At 48.2% G+C, this 15,562-nt stretch overlaps 2 protein-coding genes across 6 annotated transcripts in view; both read left to right on the top strand.

Moving 5' to 3' along the window:
* Positions 1–1,811: 1,811 nt before the first annotated feature.
* LOC149358167 (motile sperm domain-containing protein 2-like) lies at positions 1,812–2,721 on the top strand. Its single transcript, XM_089578040.1, has one exon. The coding sequence runs from the start codon at positions 1,827–1,829 to the stop codon at positions 2,670–2,672; it is 846 nt and encodes a 281-aa protein (XP_089434166.1). The 5' UTR covers positions 1,812–1,826; the 3' UTR covers positions 2,673–2,721.
* A 7,584-nt stretch (positions 2,722–10,305) lies between these two features.
* LOC149358166 (mitotic spindle assembly checkpoint protein MAD1-like) overlaps positions 10,306–15,562 on the top strand; it is a 79,325-nt gene continuing 74,068 nt past the window's right edge. For all 5 annotated transcript variants that reach the window (XM_089585088.1, XM_089585086.1, XM_089585087.1 and 2 more), the window contains exons 1-2: positions 10,306–10,621; positions 12,802–12,956. In XM_089585088.1, the coding sequence (XP_089441214.1) occupies positions 10,447–10,621; positions 12,802–12,956 (330 nt within the window). In that variant the 5' untranslated portion in view covers positions 10,306–10,446. The remainder of the gene's footprint in view (positions 10,622–12,801; positions 12,957–15,562) is intronic.

The raw sequence follows: 15,562 nt of genomic DNA, 5'->3' as shown, positions 1-15,562 counted from the left end.
GCTGTCATGTCGTTTGTTATCGCCTTTTACGTGCGATATCTTCTGTGATACTTTTATGCATCAGATTGTAGATCTATTGATTTGATTCAGTGGAGTAGTAACTGGATAGGCAAGCTACAGACTAAAGGTTGTCCCGACGGAGCACGTGTTTTCGATCACCAGTACGTGTTCGGCACCCTTGCGCTGAGCTTGCTCTTGTTCCCATTAAACAAATTTCATGCACAGGATTGTAAGTGCGACCGCTACCGATTTCAGCTGCTTTTTCCGCACGCATGTCAGAGGGATCTGGGGGGTAAAGGTTTATCTATAGTATCTTTCTGCTGTTGGTATACCTACACTAGTTTGGTTTGGTTTATTAATGTTTTACGTCCCAAAGCGACTCAGGCTATGAGGGACGCCGTAGTGAAGGGCTCCGGAAATTTCGACCACCTGGGGTTCTTTAACGTGCACTGACATCGCACAGTACACGGGCCTCTAGAATTTCGCCTCCATCGAAATTCGGCCGCCGCGGCCGGGATCGACCCCGCGTCTTTTGGGCCAGAGCCGAGAGCCGTAACCACTGAGCCACCGCAGCGGTGCGGTATCTACCTTATTCACAGGAAAATACTATGCGCGATTTCATTACATTTTCCACACTTAGCCAAACGACTACGCAACGCTCTCACACGCGGCGAGAGCTCCTGAATAAAATAACGCGACTTCGGACGTCAGAATTAGTGAAAGCTGGATTAGCTGCTCATATCTATTCAAGCTTTGATAAATTAAGCGAAAGTACGTTTTTATGCACCAGGTTGCATAAACCATGACAAAATTTGTTTTCTGTTGGCGCTGCGACTCAGCTGAGCTCACAGCGGTAATTTGTTGATAAACTGGCGCGGCGACAAGAAAGCCCTGTTTGTGGAGGGGAGGCTTTATGGCCGGCCGGCAGGAAGGAATAAGAGTGCATGGGAATTGGAACTGCATGCTAGCCGCACACCTAATGCTTGATATTGAACAAAAAATTTCTTTGCGGTGGAGCACTAAGACGGAATTCGATATAAGCACGAGCGCGTTCTAAGCGCCGGCACAATTAACTTGAATGTCAAACTAAATGTCATTAAAACGCGTCAATGTTATCGCTTTGATAACGTAAATACTTCGTGCAACACAGCCACGCAGCGGAAGTATGCTCGACAATGTTTTTTTAGCGCCCGAAGCGCGGCTATATGCAGGCGCGGCCGCGGAAATGCCGCAGCCCGCAGTCCCCAAAGAAACGCCCGCACCGCGGCGCGCCAGTCGGTGCAAAATGGCCGCGCCCAGGAGAGGCTCAAAATTCTGGTCTATAGAGTGCGGTGTTCCTTTATGGCTCTCGCACTACTCAAATTGATTGCCTGCTATCGTCAGATACAACTTAAATCTGCAGTGAAGCTCCACCCACATTTAGCCTCCGCGCACAGAATTCCTCCACAACGAAAAAGTAGTCCACTGGTTAAGCGTTTCTTGTTACCTAAACAAAAAGCTTATCACAAGAAAACGATTACGAGCTGTAAAATTTTGATGCATGGATTGTTTGATATAGTCAAACATTAAAAGGCCAATTTCATTTACTGTTGCGGCTAGCCAGCGAAGTAATACAGAAAGCTGCGGACAACGGCCCAGTGTTAGCAACTGCTGTTTTTTTTTTTAAGTTAGCTACAACTGTGACTTCTCTCCGTTGAGATGGCGCCGCAGTGGAAGAGGAAGCGGGGAGCGCTTCGAAGCGGAGGAAGAAGCGGTGAGCAGCAGCAGCAGCATCTCCTGCTGGGCCGGCGCAGGTAGCAGCGCCCCGGGCCGCCGCCGCCCCCACCATGGCTCCGCAGCCGTACCCGGACGTGTTCGGCGAGAGCCGCTACTACATCACCAGCGAGCACATGAAGGCGTTCCGGTCGCGGCTCTTCAGCGAGGCCCGCTCGCGGGACACGGCCGCCTACCACCCGACCGACCGGCGCCGCATCCAGGACAGCGACGAGTACTGCTGGCGCTTCATCGTCCACAACCGGCTCGACCTGGAGCGCGCCGTGCGCATGGCCGACGCGGCGCTCAAGTGGCGGGCCCAGGCCCGCCTGCACGAGCTCACTGAGTCGAGCCTGCCCCGGGCCTGCCTCCAGGCCGGCTTCGTGCACCCCTTCAACGTGGACCGCTACGGTAACCACGTCCTGCTCCTCAGGCCCGGACAGGTACGCGACCTGCCCCTGACCGACGTCCGCCGTGTGCTGGTCTTCTTCGTGGAGACGCTTCTGCGGCGTCAGAACGCCAGTCGCATCACGCTTCTCGTGGACTGCGCCGGCGGAGGGGACCGGCATCAGCTGGAACTGGGCCGCTACCTGATGGCGCTCTTCCGCTGCTACTACCCTCGCTCGCTGGGCTTTGTCCTGCTGTGGGAGCCGCCCAGACTTCTGCAGGGCCTCTGGAAGCTCTGCAAGGGCCTGATGCCCGTCGAGGCCCTGGAGAGGATACGCTTCGTCACCGTCCGGGACATCGGCCGGTACGTGGACCGAGACAAGCTGCCCGTGCGTATGGGTGGCACGGACAACTACCACTACGTGTACACGCCCGGCAAGCCCCTCGGAGATCGCTGTCCGCGACTTGCCCCGCTGGACCCTGTGAGCTGCCCGACGGCGAGCCTTCACGTTTACGGCATGTTTACGGCGTGAGCATCTTCGACGGCGCCTCCAATTAACGTCTGTGAACAAGGACTCTTGAGTGACGTCATCCGGTCGAACCATTTGTGCCATGCGAACCATGGGTTTTGGGAATACGCTTAGGGGGGACAGCTACAGCCACGCTAAGGCCCTTCGGCTGCAAAGGAAAGCTTAGTGGCTGCTAAACTTGTACCCTTGTTGGATCCGCCTTTGATTAGTCGTCGTTTGTCGTGTAGCAGCAGCCTGAAACTCTGCAAGCCCGCGCAAGTTTGTTCTGAAGCTAGTGAAAACAATCCCGATTCCCATTAGGTGCTTCCCCGGTTGGTTCAGCAGAAATTTAGTTTTCCTCCAAGAAGACCCTTAAAGAAACGAAATTTGTTCATCTGATCAAAACAAGTGCCGTGTGTTGAAATTTCTTCCCGAAGAGTGAAAATTCAAACGTTGGTCAGACCTCAGGCGAGGATGGCAGCGGTTCTGTGTGTTATCATGAGTCGCGGTAGCAGCATCCCACCGCTGCCACCAGTTGTTACGGCTCGAGGTAGCGTGGCCAGTTGTTGCATCACCATGGGGGCTCGTACAGGATGAGGAAACGGTCTGAAGCTTCGAAGATTGGGGATATCAAAAACAAGCAGATCTAATGGCAAGAAACTAAGACACTTATTTACATAAATTACAAAAAGAAGAGCAAGGAATCAAAAGTTGAGTTCATGACGTCGTGCGACTGGATGAGCCTTTTACCCAGGGCCCAGAGCGTTTGTGCTCACTTTGGGCGCAGGTTAAATAGCCCAAGGCCCTTTCACCAGGCGGCAATTCATCGTGACACAAAAGATCGGCACTACACAACACAGCCAACGAAGACACCTGTTGTAGAGTCTACCCGTGGGAACTGGCGAGGAGGAAACGTAAGTCCGCATCTCTGTCGCACTGCGAGGCAACCATACTGTTGGCAGTTCGCGTCCATCGAACACAGGTGTGGCATGATGACGTCGCAGCCGCAGCTGCGCTGGCTTCCTCTGATTCGTTCCGGGTTTTTTTCAGACGAGGGGCACCCTTTCTTCCCCTGTCGTCGGTTGCTTCTCGAAGGTCGTTGGCACCGAGCCGAGCGTGGGGTCATCTTGGGGGTCAAACGACCCGTCGAAATTGCCGATGACAGTGTGCAGAGGAGTCAGCAGTAATGGTTCTCTATTACGAAGCCTCACGTAGGAATGCAAAATAACATACAGCTATCGTGAGTGCCGCAAGAGAATGGAGATTTACCATAGTGGAGACGTACACCGGTATTACGTATACGAGAGCTGCGCACGCTCAGAGGCAAGCACGTGGGCGGGTAAGAGCACTGTGTGCGCAACAGGCGTACGTAAAACCGGTCAAAGTCTCCGCTATGTCTCCGGTGTGCGAAATCTTTTGACTGCACTGCGGGCACCCTGCATGCTAACACAGGGGCCGTGCAACACAGTCTGAGCACTTGCGCTTTGCTAGTTGGTTGTTTAGAGTGGAGAATGGTGTTGCTTTCAACGGGTATAGCGCTTGGCTCCTGGTACTAAGGTGCACTAAAGAGGAATCTGAACTCGTATTTTACCGCGGGGACTCGATCTACGCGTTCCGAGCGTTCTTAGAAACTTCGAATTATTGCCCTGTGCGGCCGGTTTCCCTAATTTAAATCCGATGAAATGCCCCGGCTCCCACCTTTTTAAATTCAACGCAGGCGGTGGGAGGAGTAAACCAACCCTTTGAACCAGTCCCGTGGCGGTTTGCCGCTCACCCATACCTTCAAGTATTTTATTTGCTCGAGAAACCGGACGTTGCCACCCCACAGTGGCGGTTCTCGTACCTGGATAAGCCACCCATAATTGCATTTGGCGGGAGCTCTATGATTCGTTAGATGAGAATTGTGCCGCCGTTTTTTTTAGCAATTGTTCTTTTGTTAAATTGGTTTGGTTTATGGGGTTTAACGTCCTGTTATATTCTTTTAACACTGAGGTCAAAGGAACGGTACAGTCTCTCTACTTGAGAGGTTTGGTTTGGTGTATTAAGCCACTGCCCAGGGTCCGGACATTTTTGAAAAACAAGCCCACTGCATAGATGAGGCATCGCAGATAACCTCTGCAAAATACTAGAGCCATGCGCGCCCCGAAAAGCTGCGAAAATTCAAATCAAAGCCCGTTCGTTCTTTCCTTCCTTCAAAAACGGGCCCGGCCCACTACTCTGCACCCCGCTGACGTCAAGGGGGGCTACTTTCGCTAAAGGCACTCCATTGGTGCATCGTTCTGACTGACGGGAGAAGGTTGGGCGTAGCCTTGGCGTCGCGTCGTCTGCACAAGGCTTTCCGCAGCGCCTTCTGTTCTGGCTCATGCCTACAAACCCGCATGAAGGAACAAAAAAAAAAACTGCGGAGGGAGCGTGCGGCGACAGCCTTGAACCCTAGCCATAAAAAGTAAAAAAATAGTAAAACTGAGGGAGTTGGTTCCCCCCCCCCGCCGTGATCCCGTCACGAGACGCTCTGCGTGCGCGCTCCCTTCTCAGTTTCTTTTCTTCTATGCGAGCACCCCAAAACAAGGTTTTAATTAGTAGTGCAGCAGAGCCTTTCCCTCGCTCGCCCACTTGACCGCTCCGCACACACACCGCTTATCTTTCGTGCATCTTGCGTACGCCTTGACTCCAATGAATGACATATGCTTTGGAGCGGGGAAAAGACACAAACACACAGAACACAAACACGCATGGAGAAAAGCAAACGGGCGGTTGCCGGGTCCGCGCTTCGCCGTGTGTTTCGAACACAACCGACTTCCGCCCCTCCGCTCGTGAAACGGTGGGGAGGCCTAAAAGAAAATGAAAAGGTGGCTCGTTAACTGGGAATGACAAACAGATGTATGAAAGGATGCGCTCGCTAACAAGTCTAGGTGGTCGAGCCGATCGCGCCTCTCGATCGTTCAATGTGCGGAGAAAATGCAAAAACCAAGAACAGAATTCTATTGAAGGCGGGGCCATGACGTCGCCCTGTGACGCACTCCACAGACACCACGCCTCCGGCTTACACCGGAGAAGGAAGGGGTGATTTTGCCTTGCCGAGCCTACTCGACGAGGAGCGGGAGAGAAGAATTTCGAGGAGGGAATGGAAGGAGAGGAGGCTCGCTCAAAGAGAGGTAGAGAGTGTCTGCTGCGCTGGGGTGGGCACGGGCCCTTTAAACTCCACGGTACAAGATTCGTCACACCAGCAGATCTTCAAAGTGACAGTAGCGCGCCGATAAAGTAGACCGAGCAGCGGTTTAGCGGGTGGGTCTCACCAATCGAGGGCGATCATCCGTCTCCGCTGTGGCGGAGGCCTAGACTCTGCCGCTTTGCAATACATATATTCCGGGACCTTGCAGACAGCAGCGGCGCCACAGTTCCGAGGCGGTGGCTTCCAGACCTATGTGGTTTGACCGGGACCACGCACTCATATAGCTTCCACTCTGCTGTGGAAAGCTTGTTGGGGTGACACCCACTCCACCAACGGCCTGCAAGCTACCTGCATCGATGGCATTGGCTACTGGTTTCATCGTTGCTTAATAGCGCCCATTAAGCCCAGCCTTTATCTAGCATGGTGGACCTCCAGGAACAGGCATCACACTGTGCCGTCCACAGGGTTGACCTCACCATGGCAGAAACGCTGTCATATTGCGAAAAAATGAGGCAAAATGAATAATCACGAAGGGTATACTTCTGCTACGTGTGCAGAGGCTACTAAGATTGGCCTTATCAATGCACGTCATTGGAAAAGCGAAATTGAAAGTAGGTTTCGAAATAGTTGGTATCAAGAAAACTCCGCAGCTTTCTTTGACGCCTGTTTCGAAAACAGAAAAGAAAGGTACTCCGACGCCGCACAGCGTATATACTGCTGTGATCGCAGTCTGATGGGCGTAAAGTTCCTAGATCAGCTTTGTTTTAATTCGGCGGTGTTCGTAATGCTCATAAATAGCCTTCATGATTGTGCGGCGGGGCAGCGCACATTGCCGGAATACCCAAATTGCGAGGCCTGGCTCGTGTCTCTTATTGGCGACCCAGACCTGTGACGGCCAATTAAGTTTATTTTGCCCCTATTGTATCGATATGTTGCGCCAGTTTGTTCGCTACTATCAACAGAAGAAGTTAATTTTCATATCAATATGAAATGTTGGAGCGCTTCTCTTTGGTGGGAGCCATTAATGCGTCTTTTCACAATTGTATCTACAACTTGTATTTTAGCGCATTACCACAGCGTACGCCTTCGGCACCGAAGAATGCCAGGCGAAGGCCGCTGCTGAAGGCTTTATAATTATAGGTTGGCTTCACAGAAAGACAGCAGTGAGTACAAGGGATTGAAGCCTACCTTCAAAACGTACATCCCACGTACCCACGTTCATCTCGTTCACCTACGGACAGCTGATGTCGAAGCGGCCATCACATCTTCTAGGCCTCGCCATGCTTCTTGGAGGCAAAGACCACCTGCGTGGATGAAAAATAATCCCTGAATTTCTCAAGTTTTTAACCGCGACGTTACGCATGACACGTGTCGACATTCGCCCTACCGGGCAGCGAATGAGAATGATTGTCGCTGCGTGTCGCAATGCCGCAGCAGTGCTAACATTGCGGACATGTGTGCGCTGTTCGAACGTTGTATAGTCGCACTTATGGATACTTTAGGGAAGACAGCGGAAATGAATGGGTAAGTCACGGGGCGTTGAGTTCGGAAATGGTTTTATGCGGGTTTAACTTGCCAAAGCGAATCAGGCTACGAGGAACGCCGTAGTGAAGGGATTCCGAAATTTCGGCCACCTGAGGTTCTTTAACTTGCATTGACATCGCACAGTACATGGGCCTCTGGCATTTCGTCTCCATCGAAATGCGACCGCCCCGACCGGGATCGAACCTTGCTGCGTTTTTCGGGTCAGCAGCCGAGCGCCATACATAACCACTGAACTACCGCGGCGGCCTTTTTGAGTTCGGAAATAAAGATGGTAGAAACATGCACCCCTTACACCATGAGGGCAGAAGACAAGCACGAGCCAAAGCCTTACATAATAAATACGGACAGTGTGCTGGAACACTTTATGTAGATGCGGCAGAATACAAACATACCGATGCCTTTGCAATTGTGGCTGTGAACGAGAATGGTGACCACATCGTCTCGGCAACAATCAAAACGAAATCCTCTGAAACGGCAGAAGAGGCGGCTATAGCCCTCGCCCTATCGCATACCCAAGAGAGCATCATCCTCAGCGATTCCAAAATGGGTATCAATAATTTCCACTACTAGGCTTGATCGAGGACTATTTACGGTTAAGATCCCAGTTTGTCACCTTCAATCACTCTCAATCAGCGTCTGTCTCTGTAACATCTGGCGTCCCGCAGGGATCAGTTCTAGGGCCACTTCTATTTCTCATCTACATTAATGACGTCGTCCAGATAACTGCTAACACACCTGTTAAAATTCGTCTATATGCAGATGACTGCGTTCTGTATTCAAACATAAGTAATGCATGCGACCAGCTAATTTTAAATAATGTGTTTTCTTCATTCTGTGCTTGGAGCAACACATGGCAGATGAAGATAAATTTCAGTAAAACTGTGTCGATGACATTCACTAACAAGAAGAATCCTTTGCGTTTTTCGTACACTAACAGCACTCATCAACTAACGCACGTAAACGAGTTCAAGTACCTAGGAGTAACCTTTTGTTCTAACTTAAATTGGTCAAAACACGTCGATTTAACTTGCTCCAAGGCACTGAAGAAACTCGGATTTTTAAAACGCACCTTAAAGGATTCGACTAAAAACTGTAAGTTGACGGCGTACAAATCTCTGGTAAGGCCTGTGCTTGAATACGCCTCGGCAGTCTGGTCACCGCACTTCGCTAAAGACATCACTAAACTAGAAAATGTGCAGAATAAAGCAATAAGATTTATATATAAACGTTATGACCGCCAGTTCTCTCCCACAGCTCATGCCCGCACCTTATCACTTGACACACTTCAACACAGACGCATATGTGATCGCCTTATCACTCTTCACAAGATCATCAACAAATGCATTTATGTTGACGCCCCGCTTTTCTTTTCTTTCGCCAGTTCTTCAGCACGTGTCACTCGCCGTACTAACCCGCTTAACATTGTGCCGTCTATGCCGTTTTTGGACTCTTTCAAATATTCATTTTTTCCTTCGACAGTGGAGCTATGGAATAATTTGGATATTACATTACGTCAGATGTCTGTTGACCGCTTTGCTCAAGAATTGTCTAATCATGTATTTTCTTATTAATAGCACACTTTTGTTTATGTTTGTTTGTTTGTTTATGTTTATGCACTATCCTACTGTTTTATCTGTTTTCCATCCTATGTACCACTCCTGCAATGTCCCAACTGGGATAGCAGTATTTGTAAATAAATAAATAAAATAAATAAATAAAAATTTCGCAAAAGGGCGAATTACAACCACCTCCCTTAGAATCCTTAACGCAACCAAATTATCAGCAAATTATTCCGAACTGATATGGGTCTCAGCCCATTCGGGGAATCCGGGGAACGAGGCAGCCCACACTAAAGCCCGAGGTTTCGTCGACCGGGCAGTGGATGAGTCTGGCTCCCTGAATTTCACGAAGGACTCCATGATCACATATCATGATCTCACCAATCATTTTAAACTAGAAAGGAGAATTTTTCCCCCTCCGGACAAAAGCCTGACTAAAGAACAAGGGGTTACGTGGCGTCGTCTACAGACGAGATCGATACGCACCCCATCACTCCTCGCGCACATTTATCCAGATCTTTACAACCCAAACTGTAAACACTGTGGCCAGCGAGCATGCCAGCGAGCCTCCTACGATCACATCCTGTGGGACTGCAAAATAGAGCCACCTCCGGGTGATCTAGTTACCCCTCTTTCTCTCGAGCGGTGGGAGACCGTGCTGGCTAGCTCTAACCCCAGAACGCAAGTTTTGGCGGTGGAGTGGGCTGACAAAGTCGTCGAGGGCTGCGTACTCTCGACCACTTAACGCGGCCTCTTGCCGAGCTCTTTCCGGCGAATAAAATGTTTTACAATCAATGTGGCAGGTGGTTCAGACATACTGCAACACGATACAGCACAAATTTATCGTAAGAAGGCTGAAAGAAGAGCATGACCCGCTAAATACTCTGAAGGCAAACTAAAAGGACGTCAGGTATGCGCTGATCTAGTGACGATCTGTTGCGGTGAAAAGAAAATTGGCTTTTATTTCTATTTTTGTCTCACTAGACCTTATTTGCGCCGCCTGCACCAATCAATCTCCATATTCCGTAAAATCTGGCCCGATTTACACAGCCTTTACTTGGTAGCTGGCGTCTAAAGCAATGAATGCCTTCGGAAGTTTGACCATTGGCGCTTGATCGTAAAAAGCAGTTTTGAGCTCGAGCAGCTTTAACAACTGTATTGAAAATTTTCAGCGAATATATGTAAGCGGGAGCCTAATAAACTCAAGATTTCTCATCGGCACGGAGGAAGAAAATACTGAATTTTCTTTCCTCCATGCTTCTCCATGCAGCCGCCGTGTTATTCTAGTCATTCTAGTACACTCTAGCCATGTGCGGCCATTTTTCAAGGTCAGACACTAGTCAAATGAAGCCGAGCCAATCCGCGTCACAATCCGTGCCGGCTTGCCACCGGCTTTATGGCGGTGCGTTTGGGTATGGTCCCTGGAAATAATTTGTAATAATACCGCTGTGGTGACGGTGTGCGGTAATTTAGTGAGGTCTAAAACGCCCATACATTCCAGGGCTTCAATTACAACGCAGTCATGTCGATACTGGAGAACACACGAGTGCTTCGTGCACTACGCGACTTGGAGAACATGTTTGGTCCCCCCGAGGAGTCAAGCACCGAAGATGACACCATCGCTCGCCAGCTCTCTTTTGGTGAAAGCATCTTGGATACTCGAACTGACATCAGTGGCAACTCTGAAACAAAGTCGGGTAGGTGTTTGTGTGCAGGGGTTGAGAGGGGCGTTACTCTTGTCAGCCTGTGCTGTGCATTTTCACTGAACACAACGTGACAGCGAGATACAGGAAGGATATGTATGTTTTTTCTCAATGGCAACCTGATATCGAGTGTGTAAAACAAGTGTTTGTGTCAGAGATCAGCTGATATTTATTTTGGATATTGTAACGCCGCATGGAGCGTCGCTTAAAGTAAACGTAGCAACCGCAGAGTCGACTCGCTTCCGCAAGTAGTGAATGCGTTTTACAACACTGGTTGTGAAACTAGTACAATACTCATTGGCATCCACCAGAGCGCAGCCATACGGCTACAAAGGAAAGCTATACAGCTTTATCAGAAATGAATAATTACTCCCTCATTACAAATTTACTCCACCTTGGGGGATTCCCTAAACATTTGACCAACTAGTACAATACTCGTTCTTTTTCGCCTGCGTAGGTTGTACTGCTCGCGACTTTTGGTGGCCACTTCCATTTTTTGTGCGCTTTTACAAATTTGCGGCGTAGTTAACAGCGTGCCATGATGATTTCATAAAGCTGGCGCCTATCAACAATGCCTTTGTTCCTTCAGTACGCTTGACAGATCAGATATGCATTTTTCGCTTATGCAGCGTATTCACAAAAACCGACTGTACACCTCCACCCATGACAATCCTGTCATAATGAACCACCTCTGAACACAAGAAAATTGGTCCCTAAATTTTGGTCTGCTTACGCCGAACGTGCATAAAAATATGAAGTGCCTACGACTCTTAAAAATTTACTTTTACCTATCTATTTCAATTCTTCCACAAAATGTTCCAGTGAGATCTCTTATATACAATACTTGGTTAGTAACAATATTTCCTCCATGTACTATCAGCATCAAATGAAACGCGAACAAAACAACTGGAACGCGAGGACAAAGAATAAAATATATCAGCGGATGTAGAGGAAATACACACGTGGCCTACTGATACTCCCAAAAGTGGTCTTTTTCCTCTTCGGTGCGAAAATCAACTGCTCTAGTATTCTGCCTCCCTGGTGTAATATCTTCCAGTGGTGCCATTTGGGTTTCAATTCTGTTGTTCGCATTTCATTTGACGCCGATAGTACACGTTGTATCTATTATTGCTGCTTTGACTGATCATTGTGGGTGTTACGAGTGGCACAAAATCGATATAACTTTTTTTCCTGTCTTGTGTGTTGTGAGACCTGATCTACATATCAGTTCATATCAAAAAGCCATTTTTCACTGCTGTCTTGCCAACTGGATGTGGAAGCTGATGCCTGCATCAAGAAAACGAGCTTCTGGACTCAGCTTCCTTTTTCCATGGAATGAAAAGTCATTGGAATCGGAAAACTGCATCGTGGGCGGTCCTGTCATGCTTTCAAGCTGTTGTTGCTCATTACATGATTGTTAAAGGGGCCCAGAAACACAATCTTAGTTAACTGTTTTGCCTGTTGATTGCATACAGTGAGTTATAATGGTGCTATTAGCGTCGGTAATACCACGTATATTCCGTTTTTTAATATTTTAATGTCCTCCCAAAAACAACTTCATGGCTCTGATGGCGTCGCCACACAGTGGCGGGTTTTTAGCAGCGGATATGACATCACCTGGCGCGAGCTTGATGATCGGACAAACAGTAAATATACTGCAAATTGTGTGAATAAATAGAGACACATTTTGTCACCTGTCTGCGTTTTATATTAGATCAACAAAAACAACTTGTTTGTGTTAGATAAAAGCCCTGCAAAGCAGTAAAATAAAAATACACCACCAGGGGCGCTCTGGCATGGAAACGATGCTGCCAGTCTCAGCAAGAACGAGTTACAGAGAGCAGGCAACCATGGAGTGCAAACTTCCGCGACGTGCTCTGGCAGGCTGTTTTGATTGGTTGCGCCAGGTGCCGTCATTGGGAGAGCGAAATAGGAGTGGGAAGCCCTGCCAAAATCGAGTTGAGGGCAGCGTTTTGTTTGCTTGTATTTTGAAATTTCTCCGCTGAATAACCCCCATTCCTGTGCATCGATTCCTGTAATTCTTTTTAAGTCAGCATCTGTGTGACATAAAGAACCCACCTGAAGTATAGCCGGTATCCCCCCAAGCAGTGTTTCGCAGCCCCTTTAAGGTTGTTGAGAAATTGTTAAGATTGTGTTTGTTGGGTTCCCTCTAGCGGAGGCAGAGATCCGAGCCTTGAAGGTGGAGCTGATGCAGTGCAAAGCAGAGTTGAAGCGGCTCTCTATGGAGAGGGACGAGGAAGGGCCGGCGCGGAAGACGCTTGTCCTCGGCTACTCTCACGACTTGGAGGTACTTCAGGATCACCTCCAGGTACGCTTTACATCTGGTTTTCTGGCAGGGGCCAGGTAATGCTGTGCACTGTTGCGTATTTAATTGCGGGTTTCCACAGTCCCCTGGAGAGTGGGTAGTTTGAGTGGTGAGTTGGCAAAGGATGAATGTTGTTTGGAGGGGATGGCTTTGCTTTTGTAGTAAACTGCTTTGCTGTTCACTCTTAAATGTTTTTTCCCTTGAGAGTGGGTGGTTTGAGGAGTGAGTGGATAAAGGATGAATGTTGTTTGGAGGGGATGGCTTTGCTTTTGTAGTAAACTGCTTTGCTGTTCACTCTTAAATGTTTTTTCCCCTGGAGAGTGGGTGGTTTGAGGGGTGAGTGGATAAAGGATGAATGTTGTTTGGAGGGGATGGCTTTGCTTTTGTAGTAAACTGCTTTGCTGTTCACTCTTAAATGTTTTTTCCCCTGGAGAGTGGGTGGTTTGAGGGGTGAGTGGATAAAGGATGAATGTTGTTTGGAGGGGATGGCTTTGCTTTTGTAGTAAACTGCTTTGCTGTTCACTCTTAAATATTTTTCCCCTGGAGAGTGGGTGGTTTGAGGGGTGAGTGGATAAAGGATGAATGTTGTTTGGAGGGGATGGCTTTGCTTTTGTAGTAAACTGCTTTGCTGTTCACTCTTAAATGTTTTTTCCCCTGGAGAGTGGGTGGTTTGAGGGGTGAGTGGATAAAGGATGAATGCTGTTTGGAGGGGATGGCTTTGCTTTTGTAGTAAACTGCTTTGCTGTTCACTCTTAAATGTTTTTTCCCCTGGAGAGTGGGTGGTTTGAGGGGTGAGTGGATAAAGGATGAATGTTGTTTGGAGGGGATGGCTTTGCTTTTGTAGTAAACTGCTTTGCTGTTCACTCTTAAATGTTTTTCCCCTAGAGAGTGGGTGGTTTGAGGGGTGAGTGGATAAAGGATAAATGTTGTTTGGAGGGGATGGCTTTGCTTTTGTAGTAAACTGCTTTGCTGTTCACTCTTAAATGTTTTTTCCCCTGGAGAGTGGGTGGTTTGAGGGGTGAGTGGATAAAGGATGAATGTTGTTTGGAGGGGATGGCTTTGCTTTTGTAGTAAACTGCTTTGCTGTTCACTCTTAAATGTTTTTTCCCCTGGAGAGTGGGTGGTTTGAGGGGTGAGTGGATAAAGGATGAATGTTGTTTGGAGGGGATGGCTTTGCTTTTGTAGTAAACTGCTTTGCTGTTCACTCTTAAATATTTTTCCCCTGGAGAGTGGGTGGTTTGAGGGGTGAGTGGATAAAGGATGAATGTTGTTTGGAGGGGATGGCTTTGCTTTTGTAGTAAACTGCTTTGCTGTTCACTCTTAAATGTTTTTTCCCCTGGAGAGTGGGTGGTTTGAGGGGTGAGTGGATAAAGGATGAATGCTGTTTGGAGGGGATGGCTTTGCTTTTGTAGTAAACTGCTTTGCTGTTCACTCTTAAATGTTTTTTCCCCTGGAGAGTGGGTGGTTTGAGGGGTGAGTGGATAAAGGATGAATGTTGTTTGGAGGGGATGGCTTTGCTTTTGTAGTAAACTGCTTTGCTGTTCACTCTTAAATGTTTTTCCCCTAGAGAGTGGGTGGTTTGAGGGGTGAGTGGATAAAGGATAAATGTTGTTTGGAGGGGATGGCTTTGCTTTTGTAGTAAACTGCTTTGCTGTTCACTCTTAAATGTTTTTTCCCCTGGAGAGTGGGTGGTTTGAGGGGTGAGTGGATAAAGGATGAATGTTGTTTGGAGGGGATGGCTTTGCTTTTGTAGTAAACTGCTTTGCTGTTCACTCTTAAATGTTTTTCCCCTGGAGAGTGGGTGGTTTGAGGGGTGAGTGGATAAAGGATGAATGTTGTTTGGAGGGGATGGCTTTGCTTTTGTAGTAAACTGCTTTGCTGTTGACTCTTAAATGTTTTTTCCCCTGGAGAGTGGGTGGTTTGAGGGGTGAGTGGATAAAGGATGAATGTTGTTTGGAGGGGATGGCTTTGCTTTTGTAGTAAACTGCTTTGCTGTTCACTCTTAAATATTTTTTCCCCTGGAGAGTGGGTGGTTTGAGGGGTGAGTGGATAAAAGATGAATGTTGTTTGGAGGGGATGGCTTTGCTTTTGTAGTAAACTGCTTTGCTGTTCACTCTTAAATGTTTTTTCCCCTGGAGAGTGGGTGGTTTGAGGGGTGAGTGGATAAAGGATGAATGTTGTTTGGAGGGGATGGCTTTGCTTTTGTAGTAAACTGCTTTGCTGTTCACTCTTAAATGTTTTTTCCCCTGGAGAGTGGGTGGTTTGAGGGGTGAGTGGATAAAGGATGAATGTTGTTTGGAGGGGATGGCTTTGCTTTTGTAGTAAACTGCTTTGCTGTTCACTCTTAAATGTTTTTTCCCCTGGAGAGTGGGTGGTTTGAGGGGTGAGTGGATAAAGGATGAATGTTGTTCGGAGGGGATGGCTTTGCTTTTGTAGTAAACTGCTTTGCTGTTCACTCTTAAATGTTTTTTCCCCTGGAGAGTGGGTGGTTTGAGGGGTGAGTGGATAAAGGATGAATGTTGTTTGGAGGGGATGGCTTTGCTTTTGTAGTAAACTGCTTTGCTGTTCACTCTTAAATGTTTTTCCCCTGGAGAGTGGGTGGTTTGAGG

Source organism: Amblyomma mixtum, chromosome 3 (genome assembly GCF_055824585.1).
Source record: "Amblyomma mixtum isolate Tamu chromosome 3, ASM5582458v1, whole genome shotgun sequence".
NCBI classification, from domain to species: domain Eukaryota; kingdom Metazoa; phylum Arthropoda; class Arachnida; order Ixodida; family Ixodidae; genus Amblyomma; species Amblyomma mixtum.
This window is presented reverse-complemented; position numbering and strand designations above follow the sequence as displayed.

Coding starts and splice junctions, on each gene's coding strand:
- LOC149358167 (XM_089578040.1), top strand. CDS start 1,827: ATGGCTCCGCAGCCGTACCCGGACGTGTTCGGCGAGAGCCGCTACTAC.